The sequence below is a fragment of the Hipposideros armiger genome, unplaced genomic scaffold (genome assembly GCF_001890085.2).
Source record: "Hipposideros armiger isolate ML-2016 unplaced genomic scaffold, ASM189008v1 scaffold_62, whole genome shotgun sequence".
NCBI lineage: Eukaryota > Metazoa > Chordata > Mammalia > Chiroptera > Hipposideridae > Hipposideros > Hipposideros armiger.
Window position 1 is genome coordinate 337291 of NW_017731412.1, and position 17306 is coordinate 354596.

Consider the following 17306-nt stretch of genomic DNA (forward strand, 5'->3'; position numbering starts at 1 on the left):
GGGTGGGGGGGGGAGAAAGAAGGACAAAGGCCCAATCCTGAAACCCCCTGGGACTTGAGAGCTACGCCTTTCTCCTGAGGGCACTGGGGAGCCATGTGGTTGCTGTAGTTAGACTTGCACTTTTAGGAGGTTAGGAACTCCCATTGGCTTAGGGAGATGGCGGGCCAGAGCAGAGCAGCCTGGCCCCTTCCCACCATAGGCCTTGACACTCAGGCCCCTGGTCTTTGCTTCCCACCCCAGCCCTCCTTCCCCTCCCAGTTATGCTCCTTGAATTGTACCAGCAGCCCCCTCCCCCACCCGCTCCTGGTGAACGCAAGCGCAGACCTCACTTGGTTGATCGGCCCATGTCAACCTCAGCGATATCTGAACCTATAGAGAATTTTTTTTTTAAAGATTTTTATTAGGGAATTGGGGGATGGGAACAGTGCTGGGGAATTGGGGGAAGGGGAACAGACAAGTTGCTGCCTTTTTGTTCTTCAGTCTAGTTGTGGAGGACGTCGCTTCACTGGTCCATGTTGGTATTATCATTGCGTTCTTCCTGGGTGAGGCAGATCGGTCGCCGGCCTCTGGATGGCCGCTCATAGCGACTCTTGGCAGCTCACGCCAGCTGCTAGCCACTCATGCTGGCTGCTGGCTACACACAGTAGCCCATGGCAGCCCACTGCAGCAGGGGCTGCAGCCTACACCGTCGCCGGGGACTCATGGCAGCCCAGCTCCAGGTTGAGCTGTTGTTCAGCATCTTAGCTGTAGGGGGCAGCGTCACTGGCCCTCATATGTGGGATCCGAACCGGGGTCCTCTGGCGTCCCAAGCCAGCTCTTAACCAACGCGCCACTCGGCTGGCCCTATAGAGAATTTTTATAAGAGTTAATTTGAGCCAAACTGACAACATATGCCAGGGAGCAAGATCTCAAATGCCCCGGAACATAACAGTTTTGCACCTTCTTTTATGCATTGGGATTTAAGGAGGGGACATACATGGGTGTGGGAGAAAGCAAGGAGGGGATTGGATCACAGGACAGTTAAGATTATGTGCCCTCTTGAGGGTTAATGCCCCTTCCAGGGGTATTACTTCTGGCATTTCAAAGGTGTGTTAGCCTAGATACACAAGCACAACACAGGGCTGGCTTAAGACCTTTCCCTACAGAAGTTAAGAGGCCTAGGCGAGACTCCCCACCCTAACCTGCCCATTTAGGAATTTATGATCAGATCACCCTGTGAGGTTACTTTCCACAGAATCCCTTCTTTTTGTCCACACCCATGGCCACCGGGGCGACTATTCTAGAGATCATTCTGAAGGCTAGGCTCTCCGTCGCCCAGGTCCAGGATGTGTGTTGCTCTGGAGACTGGACTGCCTTTGCAGGCACCCAGGAAGCCAAAGCTACCCCTCCAAACCCAAGAGCAGTGGGGACTGGGCAGGGAACACCACCCCAAGTGACCTGGGTCAAGGCAACTCCTCACCCAGGTAGGTTTGCCCCGTCTGCCTCAATGAAAGGGATAAAACAGTTGATCTCTTCAATGGTCTGTGACCTTCTCCAGCCCCTTAGGCTGTAGGTGTTAAAAGCACTGGCTTTGAACTTAACCTGGCCTGGGTTTGATTCTCCACTGTCAGGTAATCTAGGGCCCTTCAATGAGACTCAATTTCCTTATCTATAAAAGGGACATGTTCATAATAGCATCTGCCTGTATTTGGTCTCTATTACTACATAATAAATAATGCCCAAACTTAGTGGCTTAAAGCAATAAACACTTATCTTTCAATCTCTGTGAGTCAGGAATTTAGGAGTGGCTTGACTGGGTGTTTCTGACTCCTGAGTCCTGTCAGCTAAGGCTGAAAGCAGTTCTGGGCTGGAATCTGCCTCCAAGATGGTGCACACACATGGCTGGCAGGCTGCTGTGGCTGTTGGGGCCCCATAGTTTCTCTGCAAGTGGGCCTCTCGCAGGGCTGTCTAAGGGTCCTCACAACATGGCCCCTAAACTGGCAGAGGCTGCAGGGTCTTTTGTGATGTAGATTAGGAAGCTCCGCTGTTGCCTCCACAGTACCTTCCTGGCCACACAGTGTGGGAGGGGATACACAAGGGTGTGGACACCAGGAGGCAGGGAACATCTGGGGCCGCCTTGGAGGTTGGCAACCACGCTGCCTTATAATTCACTTTCTTTGAGGATTAAATGAGCATTTCTTAATCTGTGGTCCTAAAGTCCCTTGGTTTCTACTTCATATGCAGCTTCCTGGGCCCTGCCCCAACCTACTGACTCAGAATTCCTGGAGCCAGGGCCTAGGGATCGGCATTTTTAAGAAGCATCCCAGGTGACTAGATATCATAGGTCTTAGTAAATAGAAGGCAATTCTAATTCATTTCATTTTGTTTGGCCCCACTGGGTGTGCCCGGCCCTGGGAAGGATGCTGTCGAAATGAGAGCATGGAAGTTCGGGACAGATATTCCCTAGTCAGGAACTGTTGGGTGAAAAGAAATTGTGATCCACTTAAAGGTGTGCAAATGGTTTATTGGAAGGATCCAGGGGAATGGTGGTGACATCCAAGAGTAGGAATTTCAGCCAGGCTTTGGGGCACTGCATAGTCTGCCTTGATCTGTCCCTTCTCTGTCTAAGGCTTATAACTTAAGTCTGTTCCCCCAATTCAAAATTCCCAGCACCCTGACTGCTCAGCTTGTGTCTTGGGACCAACTCCTGCCCGAACATCTATAGTCAGGGAGGGGCTGAGGGGCAGGGGGGAGTGATTGCCGTCTCTGTGCCAGGTACTGTGCCAGGCCCTGGGGGGCACATAGGCAGCAGGCCTCGTCCCTGTCCTCCAGGCCTGGGCGTGCTGCCCCAGGATGTCTCAGCCCACAACTAGAGACACAGTGACAACAGTGCCCCTGGACAATCAAAAGAGGGCAGTGGCAGCGGCTCCAGCGCCCAAGTGCTTTCACAGCTATGCCCAGCAAAAGCAGCCACAGCCATGGCCCCGAGTGTGGGCAGACGGAGCTAAGATAGCCATGACCCCTCTGTCAGGAGCGGGCGACTGCGTTAACACCCGAAGACAAAAACAGAACATGGGCTCCCCTTTTAAAAAGTTTTCATCAGAAAATGCAAAATCTGCGGCTGGGCTTAAGCAGTTTATTATTTTACCGTGTGGAAGAGTTTTGTTTTGGATGCCCCAATTTTAAGAAATTGGGACAAGGAGCAGGTCCTTTTACATAACAAAAGTCCGTGTAAGGTGATCCGGGGAAGGATNGGGGGGGATGGACAGTTGGCACCAGATCTAGCCCCAGAGTCAGGACAAAACAGTCCTGTTTAGGAACATACAAAGTATAGGGCTGGAAGTAGGTGTGGGGAGTGCCACTCTTTGGATATTTGTTCACCCTTTTGAAGCAGGAGGGATGGAAGGCTTCCAGGGAAAGGAGGAGAAGCAGCGGCCTGTTTCCTGTGCCAGGCTATCGCACTCCAGCCCTCACCTTCACCCCACCAAGCTGACAGCAGCCCTGCAGTTCGTCACAGTCACTCAAGCTTATCCATTAGGACGACTCTGGCTGCACATAACCAAAATGTCCCACTTAAAGCTTTAAATGAGACCATTTATTACCTCAAATAACAAGATGTTATTAGGACAGATTCCTGAGTCCACTGATTCAGCAGTTCAAGGATATTTTCAAGTGAGTGCTAAACTCAGCCGGGGATACTTTCCTTAAGAGTCGCCTATTTCTTAGTCACAAGATAGCTGCCACAGCTCCAGGCATCAGACTTAACTTCACCCCCAAAGAACAATGAAGAGCTCTCCATTGTGTCTCTTTTTAGAAGCGAGAAGAGCTTCTGCGAACATCACATTGGGCAAAGTTGGGTCACACAGCTATTCTTGAGCAGCTACAGTTTAGCTAATCGCTCCAAGTCAGATGGGAGCAGCACAAATGATCGAAGTTGACTCATCTTTTCAGGGTGGATGGATGTTGGGCAGCCAGCACATAACCTCTGGCCTTATTGCCCCTTTTGAGTTTCTCATCCCCCATCCCAAGTGGCTTCTCAGAATGTTCCTTCTGAGCACATACAATACCCCCCAGACTGTCTGCGTGAAGACTGTTTTCTCTACTTTGTCATGCTCCTGGGATATTTTAGTCCTCCTGAGATGTGTGCCCTGAACACCTCCCCTGGGTCCAGAGGAAACACTGACATATTAGCCGGCGGATGCACGACACTTAGGTGTTGATCGACTTGTCTCCCCTCCCCATTTCAGTTGAATTCATGGCAACATTCCAGCCCTAAGAAGCCCGGCAGGTGAGGGCATACCCGTGGCCCTCCTTCTTGGAGCTGCCATTTCTCCCCCTTCTGTGCCCTGTGCTGGCTGTGGTCACAAATGCCACAGGCAGTGCTCTGACTCAGCCTGCGTGGGGAGCCACTTCCCCCAGCCCCCGGGTGTCAGCTCTGGTCCCAGGAGAGGTGGAAGGAATTACTCAGCATGCGCTGGATACTCACAAGTGGCATGATTCCCTGACCTTAATATTTTTCGTTTCTCGTTCTTGAACTTGTTCTGCTGACCGAGGACTGTAGGTTGTTCATCGTAAGCCACATTTTCCTGAATGTGCATGATTTTTCCAGGCTCATAAAGGAGACATGTGACCCAAGCTCTGAATCCATATTAGGAGGACCTAGCGCCTAGTCCATCACGCTGGGTGACCTTGGGGCCAGCCCCTTGCCACCCATGAATCCCCCATTAGCCCAGCAGACTCCATGAGTCTGAGATATTATAGCAGACACATAGCACGAGCCGCCACCACCGTCCACCCTGTGATCATGACAGACATTACTAATCGCAGGATCTTTCCCTCTGAACAAGCATTAGTGCCAGAATCGCCTCACTCTAGGCCCTCGGCGGCCCCATGAACTGATCAAGAACATGGTTTTGCCTCTTCCATTTGCCATCCCTGCCATCCCTCCCAACTGTCAGGCTTTCAGCCCATAGTCGACTTTCAAATCCTCACCTTTCCCTCAGCCTTCTCTCCCCTCAGAAAAGGAACTTTGCGACTCCATTTCCCCGTATTCCTCTGGAAGTTTCTGCCCTTCTCCACAGGATTCCAGGGGTTTATGTGCCTGCTCTGCCACTTTTCAGCTGTGTGAACTTGACAGATTTCTTAACCTCTCTGTGCCTCAGTTTCCTCATCTGTAAAATGGGGCTGGTATCTGCCCTAAGGGGTTGTGAGAATGTGCCTGGCAGAGCCATCAGCCGGGGAGGGAGGGGGGGGCACTCAGCACACGCTGGTCACCTCTCCTGTAGGGCCTGCTCCTGGCCATGCCAGGCATACCCATCTAGGATTTTGATGGGGAAAAAAATGACACAACCAGCCACTACTTGACAAACTTTTGGTTTTTTTATTTTCGCCTTTACACCCCCCTCCCAGGCTGCCTGATAACTCTTCCCGCACCCAACTCTGGAGGCAGCCTGACCCCATCTTGTGCTTTGGGAGATGGGGAGTGGGGGGGCACAATTCCCACCAGCCCCCCCAGGGAGACCAGGGCATTGTACCTTTGTAGCTTGTAAACCTGCACCAGGACTGAGGTCAACACCTCACTCCACCAGCTGGGTCTGGCCAGGACATGGGCTCTGGGCAGCTCCTAACACCTCTGGAGACCCAGAACCTAAGGACAGGAGCCACCATCCCCACCCCCATTGCTCAGGATTTGGGGAAAGAGGAGAATAGGAAGCGTACCAAAACCCCAGAGGACCCTGCCGCAGAGCAGGGCATGCTGGGAAAAGGCAAAGAACCAGGTGAGATTCTTGAGGTGGCCTTGTCTCCAGCCAAGGTTCCTGGCCCTCTCCCTGGGGGCAGTGCCAACTGTCCTGTCTCACCGCCCACCGCCCCCCCCCCCAGCCAAGCCGAGAGCCAGGTACCCCGTCCCTTACCACCAGCCACAAGAAACAAGGAGAGAAAACACCAAGCTTTGTTGCTAGGAAAAAAACCACCTAAGTATTAAAAATTAAATTAAAACGGAAGCCCAGTCAACTGAGCCAGCAGTGAGCTGGTGATTGCAGACATACAGACAGCCCCCAATCTTCCCCCAGCCCCAGGGTCTCTAAAGACAGCAGGAAGGGGCCTTGGGGCCAAATCGGTCTGTCACCAAGAGGGACCCTCTGGGGAATAAATGTTGGGAGGAGGCATCCTCAGGGTGCTCCCCAGTGTAGGGCACTGAGGACTGTAAACATGACCCAGATTGAAGACCAGGAGTGTCCCAGCTCCCATGAGATTCTCCCTTGAAGAACCACCTCTGTGGTGAGAATGAAACAGCAGTCAGCCTCCCCACTGGAAGATGGGGGGGGGGGGGGCTGGGCTGTGATGGAGGGAGGGGATTCCAGAAGCCAAACACAGCTTTATAACTGCTTCTCTGCCCCTACTGGATCAGCACCGGGGTCCTTTCTGGATGGTGAGTCAGCTCATGGCCACCCCTCCCTAGTGGAACCTACCGGAAAGTCAGCTCAGGCCACAGCTGCCCAGCCAGACTGGACCAGGTCAGGTGAGCTCCCGAGAGGCCCCACCCCAGTCTGGGAGCAGAAGAGCTGGCTCTGGGGGAAGGAGAGTGAAGGATGTGGTGAAGGACTGTCAGGAGAGCATGTGAGAGCCACCATAGGAACACGGACACGGCCCGAGGCCAGAGGGCAACTACTGCGCCAGGAGTACCACCTCAAGGCCTGGCTGCGGCCCAGGGCAAAGTCTTACCTGGGCCCCACTCCAGGGTGGGAGCCCTCGGGACCAGGCAATCTCACCATACCGGTTACGCATTAGAACCTGCCCACCTCTTCACCTGCTGCTTCGGGAGCCAGGCAGGCAGCGTGGAGCCAAGCCAGCTACTCTGGAAGGCCCTGGAGCAAATGGAGGTCAGACCCAGGCATGGCGTGGCACAGCCGAGCTGTCTCTCTGTCCGTGCTGAGACCAGGAGCGGGGCTGACGAGGCAGTTGCCTTCAGGCCGCAGATCCTCGTCAGGTCCCAGTCACAGCCGCCAGGACCTGTTGCCAGCAACGGGCCTTTGCTGGGTGACTTGCACTGGGACTGGAGCTCGCGTTCCTTTGAAAGCAGCCCTCTCGGGCTTCTTGAGGCTCAGCCAGGCCCAGGATTCTCCTTAGAATCAGGCAATGGCCTCCTCTGAATCACACAAGTCCTTCTCAGAGCTTGAGTCCCCTGAAAGGGGGCCACACAGGGACCTCAATTTCCCTCAAGCCTTGAGTATGATTTCCCTCGGGACCAGGTCCCTCAGTCTCTCAGGGCTGGGCCTGTCCGAGCAGAGCCTGGGACTCGAGTCCCACCAGAACCAGGACCCCTGGTGACCTCAGGGCTGGCTTTGACTTTGACCACTTCCCGTCAGGACGGTTCCTCACCAGCACTTCAGGGCTGGGCCCGGTTCCTGAGCCACTGACTCCTCAGGGCCCTGACCTCCTGTCCGTACCACTCGTGCAGCTGGGCAAAGGAGGCCGAGTCCAGAGGCCCGCTGGGCACCGAGGCCCGCCGGCGGGGTGGCAGTGGCGGGGGCTCGGGACCAGGCCGTGCACGGGCTGAGGTGCCTGTGGGGGCGGCGGGGGCCTCGGTGCTCCAGACGGCACAGCCGTTCTCCTTGGAGGGGAGGGCGCGCGGCCGGGGTGGCGGGGGTGGGCCGCCCCCTGCCCGCATGGCGGCCAGCTGCTGCTCCAGCTCGCGCACCACCAGTCGCAGGTAGTCGAAGCTGGCCCGCGACAGTGCTTTCACCCAGCCCTCCATGGCGGCCTGGCTCTCCGCGGCCAGCACGTAGGTTCGGGCACGGGCCCCCGCAAAGCGCACGGCGAAGGCGAACTCCTCCGCGGCCTCCACCAGCTCCACGGTGCAGCCCTCCAGGATGATGACGCCCACGGGCTCCCGGCTGGCCGGGTCCTCGAAGTAGAAGAGCATGTTGCCGCGCAGCACGAACCAGCGCCGGTGGTAGGCCGCGTGCCGGCCGCCCTTCTTGTACAGGAAGCCGGCGTTGTCCACCGGCGCATCGCAGGTGGCGTAGAAGGCCAGGCTGCGCTCATTCAGCTTCATGGCGGCGGCGAGGCGGGGGCCTGCGGGAGCGGGTGGGGCTGCTCAGGGCCTGTCCCCAGCCAAGACAGCTGTCACTCACGTGGCCACTGCCCCAGGGTCGCCCAGGGCCTCACCCTGACCTCACCACCACGCTCGGCTGCCATAACCATCAACACCCTTCATTCACAAATGAGGAAACTGAGGTTCAAAGAGTAGTGCTACCTGCCCCGTGCTCACACTGCCCAGGACTCAAACCTGGGTCTGACTCAAACCCTGGCCCCAGCAGCCAGGCTCATAACCCTCCTGCTGTCCTCCTCCCCAAAATAATGTTGAGGATTCCTACCACATGCCAAGCATTTTATGTATCTTAACTCATCTTGAAACAAACCTTAGTTGGCAGGGACTAGCCTGCCTCCTCTTTGACAGATGGGGCAACAAAGCAGAGAGGTTAGTGACTCACCCAAGGTCACAAAGCAAGTTGGGCAGAGCTGAAATTCAAACCCAGGCCTGGTTTCAGGCCCTGCTGTTTCCATCATCCCCGGGGACCAGACGGGCTGACCTTTTGTGGTCCCTTTCAGGTCCCAGCTCTGATGTGCCTGTCCGTGAACCAACGCTATGAACAGACCCTATTTCAAAGGGTTGTAGGGATTTTATCAAATGTTTATTAAGCACCCACTGTGGGCCAGGCTCTGTGCTAGACACTAGGATAAAGCAGTGAACAAGATGGAGGGCCAGTGCTCTTGTGATGCTGACGTGCTAGTGGCAGGTGAAGGGGACAATTAACAGATAAAATGCATCCGCCTGATGGTCTTCAGTGCTGTAGAAAATCTAATACAGGGAAGGGGGGTCAGGTGGGTTGGGGACAAGAGGGGAGTGTGATTTGAACAGGGGGTAAGGAAAGGCTGTACTGAGGAAGTAACATCTGAGCAGAGACCTAAAGGAGGTGAGAGAGGGAGCCCCTGGGACTCACAAGGCAGAGGGAACAGCAAGTGCAAAGGTCCTGAGGTGGGAACCTGCTAGTGTGCCTGAGGAACAGCCAGGAGGCCGGTGAGGCTAGAGCAGAGTGAGGAAGGGGAGAGGCTGCAGAGGCAGTCAGACAGGCAGAAAAGATTGTGGTGCAATAATCCAGAAAGAGGGCCCAGGGTTTGGCCCACACTTATGGGGAGGGGATGGGGAGACATCATCCTGTACTCATAGCAGAGAAATCTAGTTCTATCCAGCTTCCCCAAGGAGCACATGATGGGGCAACACTGGTCAGGTCGGACTTATTGGGAGGTGGTACGGGGGCCCCCAATGCGGCCACTCCCTCCCTTGGGGTTTTCCAAGGTCACTGTGAGGACCCACCTATGCTCCTGCTTCACAGCCTCACTCTACATAGGACAATAGCTACATTTTCCAAGAGACAAAGTATGTGAAGTCCCTGGAATGTCGTAGGTGTTCAATTAATGTTTATTTCCCATGTTCAATTAATGTTTATTTCCCAGCCTGGGTGGTGCCTTACTCAGGGCCTGGAGGAATGAGATATGGGTAGTGGCTCGCTCAACCTGACCTGGGGAGCAGGGGGCGATTGCTTCCAACCAAATCCACCTAATCTCACTTGCCTATGCAGTCAAGGAAGGCTTCCTGGAAGAGGCAACACAAGCTGATTTCATAGCTGAGGTCAGCCTGTGCTGACCTATGAACCAGGCCAAGGCCAGAGTCCCTGCTCTGCCTCCCTGTGTGACTTCAGACACAGGCTGCCCTTCTCTGGGCCTGTTTCTCTCTGCAAAATGGGCCTCATGCATTTCTCCCCACAGCCCAACAACCCTATATGGGCCCCAGCCCCATTTCTCACAGGAACCGTCCAGCCTACTTATCCCATTTTCCTCCTACCTCTCGGGCCACCACTCACCTCCCTGCCCTCTGCCCAATCTGCTCTCGGCGTGCTGTTCTCTGGGTTCAAATGTCAGTTCTGCAGTGTCCAGGCTGGGTGATCTCAGGCAAGCTGTAGGCCTCTCTGCGCCTCTATTTCCACATCTGTAAAATGGGATCATAACAGCACCTAAGTCAGGGTTGTTGTTAACAATGACACAGTGATTACACAGAAGGCGCTGAGCATGGTGCCGGGCACACAGTACATGCTCAGAAGTGGTAGCTGTTGACACATTCTTCTCAGCCTCCCCACATGCTCCCCTCAGCGCTCTGTCTCAGCAAGTGGCCTTTGGCTTCTCCCTTCACTCCCACTATGACCACTCACTCATCAAGTCCAGTTGATTCCCCCCTCCAACCTCTGGCCTAATCTCTGCCCACTGCCACCTCTGCACTCTAGGCCCCCATCATTGCTCGCCTGAACGGCTCCATCCGGTGGCCTCTTCATCGGTCTCCCTGCCTCCGCCCTTGTCCCTTCCCTGACCATGCTCTTCAGGATAAGAGCCAAACTCTTTCCTAGGCCCCTCCACTGAAATCCATTCCCGATAGAGAGATCCTGTTAAAACCAAATCCAACCACACCGCTCCTCCGCTCTACACCCTCCCATAGCTCCCTACTTCTCTCAGTATAAAATTCGGTCTTCCCCATGGCGTCCAGTTCCCTTTCCCTTGCTCACTCAGCTTCAGCTACTGCCGTCTCCTTGCTGTTCCTCATGTTCCCACCTCGGGGCCTTTGCCCTAGCTGTTCCCCCTGCCTGGAATGCCCTTCCCATATCTTCACATGGCCGACTCCTCACCCTTCAATTTCAGTTTGACCATCACCTCTTCGAGGAGGCAGTCCCTGACCACCCTATACAAGAGACTCCCCTAGTCACTCTCTTGTGCCCCAACCTGAAATTACCTGGGTCATTTTTGCCTGCTCTAGGACAGCAGGGGGGTTTTATCTGAATTCCAGCGTCTGGCATATAGTTGGTGCCGAAATACCTGTAGAATGAGTCAAACAATCATCTTCTTAAACCTCTCAACAGCCCTGTGAGAAGGGGTGTCTGTTCCCCATCCCACATTCACAGATGTGGAAACAGACACAGAGAGGTTAAGTCATGTGGCCAAAGGTACAATGCTGTGCCCAGAATCAAATGCTCTAGGCAACTGGCCCAAAGAGACTGATCTTGGGGTCTCTCCACCCCATTAAGGCCAAAGGAAGAACCATTTCCCTCATGCTCAGCAAATGGGGCCAACCAGGTCAAGGTCACTGGTGACACAGGACCCTGCTTCCTCCAGGCCCAGCAAAAAAGGGCGTAGGGGGGGCGGGCTGGGGGTAGGAGGACAGGAAGCAGCAGGGACACAGGCTCTAGCCTCTGGGAGGGCCTGCTCCCTGGCTTATCTCCTCACACTCCTGTTGTTTTCCAAGACAGTCAAAGTCCATTGTGGGCACTGCTGCCAATTGCACAGCTCATGGCCAGGCAGAGAGCTGGAGGGGGCCCACCCAGCTCCTCTCTGGTTCCAAGGCCAAGGTCCTGCCTCCTCCAGTCCAGGCTGGAGGGCCTTGAGAAAGTCACTTCACCTTTCCAAGACTCAGTTTCCTCATCTGTCAGGGGGCTGTGGAGAGGATTCAATGAGCTAAAATGAGGAAAGCCTGCTGGCAAACTGTGGGAAAGGCACCGAAAATATTGCTGTTATGAGTTGGGGTTTTCACAGCCTCATCTACAGAATGAAACTATTAGCATCCATCCCTCTGGGAAGGGCTGAATAAATTAATCCTGAAGAGCCATTCTGCAAATTGCTTAGCAGGTAGTGAGCACTCAGGAAAGCGGTCCAAAAGGCAAATAATGAGCTCAAGGTCTCCAGGGACACGGGTGGCCCAGAATCCTGGACTCTGGGGAAAATGCAGTATGGCACTTTGGCACACACTTCAAGGCGAGAAACCAGACCACAGATCCTGGGGTTGAATGCAGCTGCCACAGGGTCCCCTAGCTGTGGGCATGCAGGAGAGGGTGTGGCAGGTACAAGCAGAAAAACATGTGCTGGGAACCATGAAGCAGGGGCCACGGGGGCGCCAGGACGCCGGGCTAGCGGCAGTCCCACTGCCTGTCGCAGAGACTGGATGTCCAGCTCTGATCCTAGCTGCCCTCTGTCCGCTCGTATCGTGTGGGAGCTCTCTTGAGTTTCCTAAACGGCAGCCGGAGCCCCGGATGGGGTGGTCAATGGCAGAACGTGAGTGCCAAGTGGAGGGCTTGTCCCCAGAGTTCAAAAAGCGGCAGAGGTCCCATATGGGGCTGGAGGGGGGTGGGGGTGGGGGGAGAGTCATCGGCCAACTTCGCCTTCCCGCAGCTGGGGTCCCTAATGGGGAGATGACCACTGATGTGTAATCGCAAACGGGCAGATCCCCATCAGAGGTCTCTCCAGGCGGCCGCGGGACCCCGAGGCCCACGGTGGCCGGAGCCCTGCCCCGCGCGTCCCCTTTTGCAGGTCTCCCCGCAGGTCCCCTTACCTCCAGGCCGGGCCTTACCTCGCGGCGAGGCCTAGGGCGGCGGTGGCGGCGACGGGACGGGAGGCGCAGGACCGCCGGGCGGCCTGGCCATGGCCCGGGACCCGCTCGGTATCGGCTACGGGGACGGCGTCGGCGCTTTGTCTCCCTGGCGGCCGAGGCGGCGCAGCCGCGGGAGAGCGCGCCAGGGACGAAGGGAGGCGGAGGCAGTCAGACAGTCAGCCACCCACGGGCGCACCCCTTTAACCCGCCCCCAGCCTGTGTCCCGCCCCCGGCTTGGTCAGGCCCGACCCGGATTCGCCACGCCCCCGTGAGCCCGCCCCCGAAACCACTCTTAAAGGGACGGCGACTGGTTCTCGAATCTTCAGGGCCTTATCCCAGGAAAGAGGATTGGCTTCCCGAGCGTCAACGCGCTTCCAGGGGTAAAGACAGGGGCGGGTTCTCCCTGAAAAAACATCGGGGTCCTAGGCGGGACCCCTCACTGAAGCCCTAGGCCTGGAGTCCGAGCTCCTCCCTGGCTAGGGTTGCCAGGTTTAGTACATTGGACGCCCAACTAAATTGAAAATTAACTTGAAATGCTGAAAATGTGTGATTTATAGAAAAAAAGGTGACTACAGGACATTTCGGGCGTTCTGACAAAATCAGCAGAGGCCTGTACTATATGTCCAGGACCCTTTGCCCCATGGGAAGAGGGGAAGTTCCCGAGGGTCTTAGAGAAACCGCTTCACTTGTCTAGGCCTCAGTTTCCTCATCTGTAAAATAAAGACAGTCACGGTATAGAAAGTTCATGGCACACAGCAAGTGCTCTCGGCAAATAGGAATTGCTGTGTCCTTTTTCTTCTGCCCAAAATAACACAGTTCCACCTCCCTGGACCTGTACTGACTTCCTGCTCTTGCTGCCTCCCCACAGTCCTCCAGGACTCAATCACTGTCAGGTTCTGGCCTGAGGACAGGAGAGAAATAGGACAGACCTGGATCATCTATTCATTCTACAGCTTTTCACTAAGTGAGTACTGTGTGCCAGGCACTGTACCGGGCACTGTTCCTGAATGAATGCATCAACAAAGAAATAAGATGAGTTCTAGAAATAAGATGAGTTTCTGCTAGGAAAACTATTAGCCATGGCAGTGGGTTAGAAAGACTGGAAGTGCCATTTTAGACAAGGTCATCAGGGAAAGCGTCCCTGAGGATCAGGGACCTGAAGGAAGTGAAGGAGGGAGCCGTTTAGCTACCTGTGGGAAGGCTGTCCAGGCAGAGAGAACAGCAAGTGCAAAGGCCCTGAGATAGGACCATCCCGAGCATGTGTGAGTGGGGAAGAGCTCAGTGGGGCTGGCGTTGAGTGAGCAAGTAAAAGACCAGTAGGAAATAAGGTCAGAGTATTTGCCAAGGCGGGTTGCTTAGGGCCATGTGGACCATGAGAAAGACTCTGCGTTCAAGTGTGGAGAGAGACAGCTACCTGATGCTATCTGATGTCAGCTGAGCCCCTGGATCCAGCTGTACCTGATGCTGCATTAATTCCTCCGGCAGGACAGGCAAGGTAGAATTTCTCCAAATCTAGACGCGTGCCACATAAGGCACATGCCAGGCATATAGGCATTTGGGCGTTAGTGTGCAGGAAATTTCCCAGAGGCCTATGAGTCTTGGCTCTCAGAGCCCCTTGTGCTGGAGTTACAGGTGAAAGAGGCAGAAGTCAGAAAGCAAGAGCCCAGCATCTTTTTTTTTTTTTAATTGGGGAACAGTGTGTTTTTCCAAGACCCATCCGCTCCAATTCAAGTATAGTTGTTTCGATCTAGTAGTGGAGGGTGCATCTCAGTGGGCCATGCGGGGATCGAACCAGCAACCTTGGTGTTTTGAGCACTGCGTTCTAACCACCTGAGCTAACAGGCCGCCCCCGCCCCCTTTTTTTTTTTTTCGAGTCATTATTTTTTCAGTTGAGGTGAAATTCATATAAAAAATTAACCATTTAAAAGTGAACATAATGTATAACAGGGTGACTATAGTTGGTAACACTGTACTGAGTAAGTGAAATTTGCTGAGAGACTAGAACTTAAATGTTCTCTCCCATACGTGCAAATATATACACACTATAACCATGGGAGCTGATAGATGTGTTAATTAGCTAGATGAAGGAATATTTTCACAATGTATATGTATTTCAGATCATCACAATGTACACCTTAGAGTTTTGTCAATTTTACCTCAATAAAGCTAAAAATAAATTTAAAAGATAACTGCTCCCAAATGTTAAAATATCACCAGCAAAAAAATATAAATAAAGGGAACAGTTCAGCAATGGCTAGTACATTCACAGTGTTGTGAACCTACCCTTTCTATCTGGTTCCAGAACGTTTTTATCACTCCAAAGTAAAACCCTACACCCAGTAACCCCTCCTGATTATCCCCATTATCCCCTCCCCCATCCCCCAGCCACTGCTAACCTGCTTCCTGTCTGTGTGGATCTACCTATTCTGGACAGTTCACATACATGGAATCACACAATATGTGGCTTTCTGTGACTGGCTTCTTTTACTCAGCACCACGCTTCCAAGCTTCACCCATGTTACAGCACGTGTCAGTATCTCCTTCCTGTATGGCTGAGGCATATTCCGTTGTACGGATGGACCACATTTTGTCTCTCTTTTCATCCACTGATGGACGTTAAGTTGTTTCCCCCTTTTGGCTATGAATAGCCAGGCATCTTTGGCAGCTGGAACTATAGAGGACTGGAAAAGGGGCAGCAATTCAGAAAGACTGGAAAGGGGAATTTGAGAACCAGAACTGGGTTGTGGCGACCATTACCAAGCCCTGACGATTTTACCTCCAAACCGTGTCTCGAGTTTGTCACTTCTCTATCTCTGCCACCACTTCCCCATCCCAGGCTACTGTCATCTCTTGCCAGGTTGGCTGCAGTAACCTCCTCAGGTCTCCCTTCTGGTGCTCCAGCCCCTGTATCCCCAGAATCCATTCTCCACTTGAGGGATCCTAGTAAAACTTAAGTCAAATCAGGTCATGGCACTGTTTTGCTCGAAGCCATGGAATGGCTGCCTCGGGAGTAAGTCCGGACCCCTCTCTGTGAGCGGCAAGGCCGTACTTGTCGTGGCCTCTGCCCACCCGTCCAGCCTTTTCACACAAGTTTTCCTATCCCCGCTCCCTCAGCGTTGGCCACCTGGCTTCCCTCTGTTCCTAGAATGCACCACATTCTGAACCTTTGCATGTGCCGGTCCCTTCCAGGACTCACCCTTCAAGCTCTCGCTCGGGTCACCTCTTCTAGGAAGGCATGTGACCCCCGCACCCACCCCAGGACCCCACCCTGATGAACCTAATGCCTTTGTTTCCTCCAATCAGTCATTCTTTCAGCCAATATTTAGTGAGCACCACTGTGACCCAGACACCAGGATACAAGTTAAAACGACAGATAAGTACACGCATCTCATAGCAGCGCTATTTACACTAGCCCAAAGGTGGAGACAACCCGGGTCTCCATCAAGGGATGAATGGATACATTAAACATGGTCCATCCATACAATGGAATATTACTCAGTCATAAAAAGGAATGAAGTACTGGCACATGCTACCATGTGGTTGAATCTCAAATACGTTATGCTAAGTGGGAGAAGCCAGACACAAAGGGCCACACATTATATGATTCCAACAATATGAAATGTCCAGAATAGATAAGTCCATAGGGACAGGAAGCAGACCATTGGTGGTTGCCAGGCACTAGGGGGAGGGGAGAGTGGGAAGTGACTGCTTAATGGATAAGGGGCTTTACATTTGGGTGATGAAAATGTTTTGGACCTAGACAGAGGTGGTGGTTGCATAACACTGTGAATTCACTTTAAAATGGTCAATTTTATGTCATGTGAATTTCACCTCAATGAGTTTTTTTTTTTTTAATGACAGGCAAGTGTTCCTGCCCTCCCTTACCAGAGGGAAAAAATAAGGAAGCAACATTCATACAGTACGTTAGACAAAATGTTAGGAGTCAAAGAGAAAAATAAAGCAGGGAAGGGCTGGCTGAGTGGCTCAGTTGGTTAAGCGCTCGCTCAAGAGTGCGAGCTCTGAGCAACAGCGGTTCAATTCCCCGCCTGAGCTGAGCTGCCGCTGAGCTGCCAGCAGGTGGCAGGATGCCTCAACTGAAAACAAAAACAAACAAAAAATAAAGCAGGGGAAGAGCATGTGAATTGTGAATGAGGATGGTGAATTGCCATTTTCACTAGGCAGGGCCTACCGAAGGTAGCTTTTGAGTAAAGACCTGAAAGAAATAAGGGCACAAGCCATGCATATCTCCAGAGGGAAAAGCATTCCTGGCAGAGGGAACAACAGTTGCGAAGACTCAGGGGAAAGAAACATGTCAAGGAGGCCAGTGTGGCTGGAGCACGAGAGAGCAAAAGGAGAAGAGAGGTGAGATCAGGGAGGCCTGTGAGCTTTTCTCAGAAGGTTGATGAGATGAGGAGGACCCACCAAGGAGATGAGGAAGCACAGACAACGAAGTAGGAGGAAAACGAGGACAGGCCAATTGGAGGTGGCATAACTGGGTTTGATGGCTCTGTGCCTAACCTGTGACACCGCCCCACCACCCCGGGTTGGAAGGTAGGTCCATGAGGGCAGGGAGTTTCACCTGCTTTGTTCACTGTTGCGTCTCCAGCGCCTGACACAGTGCCTGGCACATAGAAGATGCTGGGGGACTGGGACATGACTCAGGGCCTGAGCCAGTTCCTCCCAGGAAAGGGCCCACAGGACCTGCCATCTTGCATTTAGATCTTGGCCTCCCAACCCTTTCTACTGATGCCCCACTTTGTTCAGCCACCAGCAGGGAAGACAGGGTGGTCCATACCCTGGTGTGAGGCAGTTTCCTTCCCCGGTGGCTGCCCCACCCCAGAAGTGGCCAGCCCCA

At 53.7% G+C, this 17306-nt stretch overlaps 1 protein-coding gene across 5 annotated transcripts in view; it reads right to left on the reverse strand.

Moving 5' to 3' along the window:
* PHETA1 (PH domain containing endocytic trafficking adaptor 1) overlaps positions 1-12641 on the reverse strand; it is a 13844-nt gene extending 1203 nt beyond the window's left edge. Inside the window, exons 1-4 of one of the 5 annotated variants that reach the window (XR_002123910.1) lie at positions 12413-12641; positions 10823-10905; positions 9906-10030; positions 803-843 (exon numbers count right to left, since the gene is read on the reverse strand). Coding sequence is in view for 2 of the 5 variants with exons in the window: in XM_019641644.1 (XP_019497189.1) it covers positions 7367-8035 (669 nt within the window). In the remaining 3 variants the exon portion in view is untranslated. The other 4 variants (XM_019641644.1, XM_019641643.1, XR_002123912.1 and 1 more) reach the window with 4 other exon arrangements.
* Positions 12642-17306: the final 4665 nt, after the last annotated feature.